The following is a 9,098-nucleotide window of genomic DNA, read 5'->3' on the forward strand; positions in this document are numbered from 1 at the left end:
CCATAACTTTTATTTTATATTTCAAAATAAGGTTTTTAGTACTAGAAAGTACCTCTTGGGTTATAGATTTTGACTTTAAGTGCCGCAGTTAGCTGACCCCATGTGTACTGATTTGAAGTATCTTAGTTTTGAATAATATTTTTGATTTATCACAACTAAAATTGGGCTTTAAAAAATATTTACTCAAAAAATTATAAGTATATTTAAGTCGTAGGTCCCAAAGAAAGTATACTTTTATACAGTTTTAACAAACCAATAAGTGCATAAATGATTTTTTTGGTTTATTAAGTACACAACATAAATAAACATATTGAACAAAGCATTACAAAGTATTATTAAAATGTTTGTTTGGACATTTAAAATTTCATTTATAAAACTGAAGTTCTTAGTACATTCAAAAAAAACAAAAACAATACAACATAATTCAATTAAGGAGTATAAATAACTAAAAGTTCTATTTTATTCAAAAAAAAAACAGACAATATTTGTTTTTATATTGTCTTAAAATAAACTCTACTAATGAGTATTAATTTATCACGAAATAAAAAGTTTTAAAAATGTAAAATTTAATTATGCAAAAAAAAATCTTTAAGACTTAACTGTACAAAAACAAAATATACGCAAAAGAGTAAACACTAACAATTTTAAAACAGTGTTTTTTATTTGTTTTATTTTAATCTAAAGTTAACAGGTAAACAACCCTATGCTTATATAGTTTATATTTATTACAAAACATATACTATTTTTTTAATCTTTTAGTACCAAAAAATGTTAAAAATATACAATAAAGAACCAGTTGTTTTTTTAATTTTTTTAAGAAGAATTAAAATTGTGTATATAATTTTGATTATGGCTTTAAATTTTTTTTTTTCACAAGATAATATATTGGATAAAACATAGTTTTTTATGAAAAATAAAGGAATTTATTAAGATGTTCTTCGTGTTAAATGTAAACAAAAAATTATACAGCACATAGATATTTAACTAGCAAAACTAAAGATTAAAAGTATACACGTAATAGTAAAAAGAGTTTAAAGCAAACAAATTTTGAATACAAGCTTTATAATTTTCTGCTACTTTTAGAAAAATTAATTAATTAAATATTCTACTCTACTATAATTTTTTATGTAGTTTTAAAAACTTTATAAAAATAATCAATATATTAACTAAAACTTTGAAATAAGAAATTGATTGTTTACATTACATATACTCTTTTTGATTGTTGAACTATTCTTATGGTGTAACACTTACGCCATATGATGATATTTCATCGTAATCTTCTAGTATCGTGATGTAATCACTGATAAAAAATTTTGAGTTATTAATTAAAAACTGTTGATTTGAAAACAATCGTAAATTGTATACGTGATTTAATTGTTACAATGCTATAATTATATATTACAAAAGTAGGAAATTGTAAATTCTGTTTAACAATTTAATTTTAGAAATAAACTAAGATGCAGTTAAGTTACATATGTGTTAACACTTTTAAATACTTTAATTGAATAATTATAATAAAAATGATACAAACAACTAATGCACAGTACTAACAATTTATAAGTAAACAAGTATATATTTGAAAAAAGATAAAAGAGTAACAACGCTCAACAACTACATAGCTTTCAAATTATATATTAAAATATTTTTTATAAACTGAAATGACTGAAGATTAAGTGTATTAATGCAAGTAATTATTAATAAAACAAAAAAGTTTTTGAAAGAAAATAAACTTGATTTAGATTAAAAACTAACCGGTTAGTAAACACTGGTGGTTGTCCTCTTTTCAATTTGGCTACAAATAAGGTTCTGTTTCTTCTCAAATTCAAACCAGCTGCTATTTCGATTTCAATTTCCTGTTATAAAAATGAAAATATTTTAAGTATTTATAATAATTTATAACAATTAATATCACAATTTACAACTTTATCGTAACTTGAGTTGTATTAAATTAAAAACTAACATCATTAGAAGCGATATTGTTTGTTTGTAAGTTTGAAATCGTCTCATCATATTTTCTAGAAGTTCTTGGAATTGTTTCAACATTGTTACCAAGCAACAACTCGATATAAATCTTATTAATTTGAATTTCAACGATGGAGTAGATTAACGATGAATTAATTTCATCATCATAATTTTCAACATAACTGATATGCAAAAGATCAACCTTTGACAAAACTTTCAAATTCATGTTATGTATTTACTAATAGTTTTAGCCTGATACATAATAAAACGTTTAAAATATTATTTTTATTCTCGTTATTTTAATTGACACGATACCAAATCTTATTGAAATATATTTTGCCGAAACAACAAAAAATGTTTAAGTGTTTAAAAATTGTTTTTCGGTATTTAAATATAACATAAAAATAACTTTAAGAACAAAACAAACTTCAGTAACACGAATTCATTTAAAAAATGTTAATAAAATAAAATAATAATTTGAAAAATATTTTAACTCGTATTAAAACTAACTTTGATATTTGATGTTAATAAAGTTCTGATCATCCTCTTTAGATTGATTGTACTCATATAAGATAATTCTAACTCTTCTATTTGAGTTATAAAGTTTCTTATAAATAATACATCGGTTGTAACATGCCTGTTGTATATACAAATAACAAAATTGTGATTGTTTAAATTTGACTTCAGTTCATTTATTATGATGTGATCACAAATTTCATTGTAATCTTTTCTGATTACTTCAGAATGCTCGACTACTGTTGTAATTTTTTGTTGTTGGTTTGTTACTAAGTAAATTTATGTTTTATTTAGTTTAAATAACAAAATTTGTGTTATTTCATATTAAAGTTACTATGATTTTAATTTAAATTAAAAGCTTAAACAACGTTAGTTTTATGTTTTTTTAGTAAATTACTATTTTTAATTTCAGATGACGCTTCTTAAACAAATAGCAATATAATTTAAATAAAATGCTTTATATACTAGTACGATAACATTATGTATAAAAACAAATGGTTAGATATTTTCATAAAATAAATTTAAAAAATAAGAATAAAAATGAAGGAATAAGTTTTAAGTGATCAATTAATTTTATTATCTAAAATCAATTTCACTTTACACTAAGTTCTAAATATTACGAGCTATGGATAAATTAAATCTCTTTTAAACGTATTAGTTTATTAAGTTAATATTGAATTAATTTTGAAACTAATTTACTAACAATAAAATTTGTTTCTATGACAACTGATGATATGTTCTGCTGATTTTTCAATAAATTTAATTTTCTTTCTTATCAGTTCATCATTATCTAAAACAAATATTTTGATATTGAAACTACAGTATAATTTTCAACAAATAAAATAGCACATTAAACTCTGTGTATTGAAAACTTTAGACTGAATAAATACACAACATAAACTTAAATGTAACCCTAAGAGTTAAACGAATTTAATAAAATAAGTAAAAACTAACCAAATACAAGAACATTCAGTAATGAAACTGTGAAGATACGCACAGTTGCAAAATCATCTCTTCTAATTGGTCGGCCATCTTCATCAAGTTCAGGAAAAATTCGTTGTAAAAAGTCGCAGAAATTGTGGAAGTCTAGTTTCAACCAAGCGTGTCGGCTTGTTAAATATTCCTGTTTGAAATGTGCTTTTTGTAACAAACAGTGTTTAGAAATATATTTAAAATCTAATTCAGTTTTTAAATTCTACTATTTTTTTTATTAATTGAAGACATAAAATTTCATTTTTGATTCATTTATATAGTAATAAAACACTTAAAAATCGTATCAATAAGATCAAATCATTTTATAAAAGAACTACAGGATTTTTTTTTTAAATTATATACTTATTTGTATTAAGCTATAACAAGTTTTTGTAAGACCTTTATGTTGCTTTATAAAAAACTTAATAGTTTTTAGAGCTTTTATTTGTTTCTAATTTAAAATTTAAACTAATTTTTGCCATAATTAAGTAGTTTTTAAGTTAGTTTATGAGTTTTGTAAAATTTCGTAAATTAAAGCTTAATATTAAATGGAAATAGCATAACACTTTTTTATATTAGTGCTTAAGTACATTTACATAGAAATATAAGTAAAACTTTTAGTTTATATTTTTTCAATATAAATTTAAAAACAGGTTTTCTAAATTCTTAGTGGAAACTAAATATTTTGTTTTTCAACATCAACATTCCTAAACAATACAAAAGTATATAAAATTTTTTATTTTTTTATATGCTCTTTAAATTATGAAACGTTTTGAAACGTAACGTAAGTATTAATTACTATTAACCACATATATTTATTTATACAAAAGTATAAGTATCCAAAGTATATAGTAAGCAAAAGTTTTTTTTTTGTTTATGAGCATAAATTTGTTACTAGATTCATTATTTACTTTTCGACATATAATATTTTATGCGTTTTTAGTAAGTTATCTAAACATTTAGTATACAGTCGCCTCTCACAATTCCACGCACATTGTGTCCAAAGCAAAATTCGAAAATAAACGAGAGAACGTAACTATAGTTTTCATTCAAGATGTACATATATGTGTAAAGTTTGATAAAAACTTTTTATATGCACAGATTTTTTTCCTTGCGCGTTTAAGACTAAATTTATCTTATATGGTATAAGAGAAAGATTTGTGTAATGTTTGTTCTTGTTTTTATTTAACATCATTACCATATCCTGCTAAAAGTTTCTTTTGAGCCTTTTCTTTAGAAAACTAGTTTTATTGCTGTTAGCTTTTATTATTGTTAGTCAATATTTTTCTAGCAGAACTTTAATAAAAACTGTTTTTAACTATTTAAGCTTATGCTACACTGGGACACAAATAAATGTTTATTTAACCGTCAATAAACATAAGTATAAACAAATATAAAGCTAGTTTATCATTTGAACTAATACAACATATTTAGAATACTAAGGATTATTCAATTTTGTGTATTTTTTGAGAAGTCTAAAATACGTAACTAAACGAGAGTGCGTAGATTTGCGAAAAGTGACTGAAATGTTAAAACCTTTGAAAGCTACAAAATTTATTCATAAAATCAATATTTAGTTTTTAAAAGATGTGTTTTAAATCACTTACTAGTTTAAACGTTAAATATTTATAAAAAACAGTTACTAGTATAAAATAATTTCAATTTAATGAAGTAAAATAAAAATAAAAATCTATCAAATAGGAAAACTTGATCAGTTTTTAAGACTTTAAATATTATTGTGTTTTTTTCGTTTTTTTGACTGATTAAGCATTAGCTTTATTAATTATACCTAACAGTTGTTTAGAGCTAATTATAACTAAATGTTTCTATTTTAAAACTTTAGAACAATATAATGTAATTTTTTTTTAAATATTCAATATGAATTATAAACATATAAATTTTAAATTAACTAAAAATTAAAAACATCTACTAATTATGAAAACGTAAAAAGCTTTGATCACTTAATAAAACTTTAACTAAGATATATGTTTTGTAAAAACAAAAATAACCTGTATGCTCTGATGAGCGAAATAGAACAAGCTTGGACCAACCAAGGCTGAGTTTGAATCTCCATGAACTCCAATTGCGAGATCCTGGATTTCATTGAGATCAATTCTCAAACTAGTCAAATCATTTCGATCAATGACAACCGATCCTTCCATAGTCTTTTTGTAAGCAAGTTCCATGATCTTACTCATGACATTTGTGTCTTCAATCTCTCCTGCATTGTGAGCACAATCCTGAAGCCTTCTAAGAAGCTCATCAAAAAGACTTGCAGTTGACCTTATTGTTTTCCAAACTTCATCAAGACCAGATAAATTGACAAGCATAGCAAAAAGTCTTAGAAAAAGTGGACAGTAAATAAGTTGTTGGACTCTCGGAGACTTATCTTGAAGTTTTGAAATTATTTGCTCAACATCTCCTGTTTGGGTATAAAAAGACATCAGAACCTTCATATTAGATTCAGACAGATCGTCAAGATACAATACGAATTTTGTCTGGACTGATTTACTAAAGTTTAAAATAGAATGGGGTCTTGAAGTTAAAATAAGTCTCACGCCAGGTAACATTTTTCTTGAAAGAATAAGGAATAGAAGTTGTGAAGGTAGATACTTTTTATGTACATCTATACTTGAAAAGTCTTTTATATTAGCTATTTCAAACCTTGCCTGGTCCAATCCGTCCAACACAAGAGTAACTTTGTGTTGGTTGGATAATAACCAGGCAAGTGCCTCGTCTGTTTGATTTTCACTAAAAGTAAGATCACTTGAAAAATATCTTAATCCTAAACTTATCAAGAAAAACTTAAGATCAATCGGCTGTCGAGGATCAACAATCATAAGAGGAATGAATAAAGCGTATCGATTGCAATTAAATGTGGAAAGAACACAACGTTTGCTTAGGGTAGTTTTTCCTGCACCAGCTGGGCCAATGATCAAGATGTATGAGTTTGGAATAGTTCTTATTTGTTCACTGTGGACAGATTCGGAATCACTAAATTCATAATCGCTGTATTCATAATCATTTGATTCAGAGTCATTTAGTTCAGAAACATTTGGTTCAGAATAATTTCGTTCAGAATCATTTGTTTCTGACTCATTTGTTTCAGACTCATTTGGCTCAGAATCATTCGGTCCAGAATCATCTGGTTCAGAATCATTTAGTTCAGAATCATTTTGTTCAGAAACATTTGTTTCAGACTCGATTGTTTCAGAAACATTGGAATCGGAATCGCTCAGCTCAGTTCGCTGTTGATTTAGATTTCCTCTCAACCTAAATTTTTAATTCGACATTTACTACGTAACTTTAATTTTAAAAGCTTAATAGTTGTTTAAAAATAATTTTTGTTAGAGAAAGGAAATATAATTATAGATTATTAACTTTTTTTCATAAAAAATATTTCTAAAATATTTTGAATAGTTTTAGCATAAAAGCTTCTGTTTAACAGAAATAAACTCAGAATAAATTAGAAAACCGATGAATAAACTAGCTAAATCTAAATAATAAGGTTTTTAGTAAAATTAATAAAACACAGTTTTTCTATATCAAATACAATTTTGTACAAAATTCTTCAGTAAGGAATCTTGTCGCAACTTTACGTTTAGTCTAACTAGGAATCTATTACAAATCAAAAGACAGAAATTTAGTAACCATTTTAATCCTACTGGTTTATCTAAATTAGGTTTCTATGCTCATCTTAACTTAAAACTTAAATAGATACTTTTTTACAGATTTTTTTTTAATTTCTATAACTGAGCTTAGTTTGATCGTGTTACAAAATTTAAGATATTAAGAACCAGTTAGAACTAACCCAACTACGTCATCAAATTGAAGTTCATGAGCATCTTTATAAGCTCTTCTTTGTTCTTCAAGAATTCGGTACCTTCCATCAACAAATGCTGTATTCCTTCTGAAGTGACTTTTACTCACTTTTAATACAGGATGGACCACTGGTACATTTCGATTCATCTCTTCAGTGTCTTTTATTCCCATCGGATCAGCGAGAATTCCACATTTCTTCAAAAGTACATCTTTAATCTTGAGAATCAGGCATTGATCTGTAACTTATTTAGTTGACTTCTAAGTACTCTTTTTATAGGTAAATAAAAAAAGCTTTAGTATTTAATTCAAAGCAAAAATATTCTTTTATTATAGTTAAACGTTATAAAACTAGTTTTAAATCATTTTATTTGAAAAACCATAATATAATGTTATGATCAAAAAATCTGTTGAACTTTAAAACATTGTTACTAATAGATTATTTAATTTTTTAATGTTTATTTTGAAGTAAAGTAACTTTTGTTCAAAGATTATAGAAATTTATTGAAACATACTTTTCTAAAATTTTAATAACTTTGTTATAATATCCAAAAAGTTTATTTTTACCGTAAAGTCCATCTTTTTCATGATAGGTTGAAACATCATTAGGGCCTGTAATAGAAATTTTTATTATATAGTAAAACCAGCGTTTTTGTTAATTTTTTAAATTAAAATGACCCTTCAGAATTTATAAAAAACTTGCAAAACCATTATCTATTTTAAAACAATTAAACTTTAATTTGTATGAAACGTCATACAAGTAACTTATCCTGAACTTATTTTTTTAAATTTTGATTTCTTATGAAAAAACCTTGAAATTGTACTTTATGCCTTAAATTTTAAAAAGATTTGTTTACATGTAATAAATCAAAATTTATTAACTTACCAGGTCTAAAAGCATCAGCAATTTCTTTTAAATTGTTTTCTTCCAAAGATCTCAGAAGTGATTTACTCCATCCAGGTGACAAACGACCACATGCTGTATTATGAAGTAATAATTCCACCATTTTGTAAATACTTCCTTCATTTTGAAGACGCTCAATTTCTACCTAGTACAAAAATATTGACTTACATACTAAACTGTTTGTAAAAAAGTATAGAAGAGTTTACACACTTTTCTTCTTTTCCGGGGACTACCCTCATTACCAACTTCTCTTGTTTCTTCCTGAAGATTAAAAAATAAGTTAAGGTGTTAACTGATTATATTTAAGTTAATGCAAACTTGCAATTCTTCTTTGAAAAACTCTTTTAACGGTGTGAAAACTTCTGATTTCTCAACATTCTTCAGTTTTTGTGACAAGCTTGGATCGTTTGATACTTTGAAGACAAATACTTTGTCTTGCAAATCATCAGAAATTGTTAGTTGCCTCGTTTGGTTCTCCATTTTAGTATTAAGGTTTTAATTTACAAATCTATATAAACTTACACTTCCTGTTTGATAATTTAATTAATTTTAACTGAGTAAAAACACTTGAAAAAACAAAAAAATCTAATAGTACGTAAAAAAAAATTCTGAAATAAGGTAAAATTAACTAAGACTGATAGCTGACTTGCCACGGAAACTCTCATATTGTACAAATTTTATACGAAATGCCAGATAGTACTGCAAGACCATCAAACTTTCCTTTAAAGTCCAAAAAAAATCTTGTTATAACTCGCTAGACAGACAAAATAGTGAGAAACTACTACATTTATAAAACTGAGTTTAGTACTGCCGTTTTAAAGGATTAGTTTGTGGTTACATTTAAGCGAATTATCTGTGGTTGTGGTTTTAAACTCCTGTTATGTACAATAGAAAAAGAAGCTTTGCTGAAAATAGCAGAAACGTT

General features: G+C 25.0%; 1 protein-coding gene across 1 annotated transcript; it reads right to left on the minus strand.

The window, feature by feature from the left end:
* Positions 1–1,233: 1,233 nt before the first annotated feature.
* On the minus strand, positions 1,234–8,693 carry LOC145836324 (uncharacterized). Its single transcript, XM_082944136.1, has 12 exons — positions 8,492–8,693; positions 8,384–8,434; positions 8,156–8,318; positions 7,837–7,881; positions 7,262–7,508; positions 5,460–6,723; positions 3,433–3,601; positions 3,182–3,268; positions 2,473–2,717; positions 1,961–2,164; positions 1,753–1,853; positions 1,234–1,300 (listed from the first exon to the last, which is right to left on the minus strand). Exons 1-12 carry the CDS (start codon positions 8,651–8,653, stop codon positions 1,234–1,236), a joined length of 2,805 nt encoding a protein of 934 aa, XP_082800262.1. The 5' UTR covers positions 8,654–8,693.
* Between the last annotated feature and the right edge of the window lie 405 nt (positions 8,694–9,098).

The sequence above is a fragment of the Thalia democratica genome, chromosome 5 (genome assembly GCF_965202585.1).
Source record: "Thalia democratica chromosome 5, ktThaDemo2.hap1.1, whole genome shotgun sequence".
Classification (NCBI taxonomy): Eukaryota; Metazoa; Chordata; class Thaliacea; order Salpida; family Salpidae; genus Thalia; species Thalia democratica.

Bases quoted from the DNA above. Each gene is read 5' to 3' on its own strand.
- LOC145836324 (XM_082944136.1), bottom strand. From the start codon at position 8,653: ATGGAGAACCAAACGAGGCAACTAACAATTTCTGATGATTTGCAAGAC. The intron at 7,882-8,155 runs GTAAGTTAATAA...TTTCTATTACAG, and splicing joins TGCTGATGCTTTTAGACCTG to GCCCTAATGATGTTTCAACC. The intron at 2,718-3,181 runs GTTAGTAAATTA...AAATTACAACAG, and splicing joins TCATAGAAACAAATTTTATT to TAGTCGAGCATTCTGAAGTA.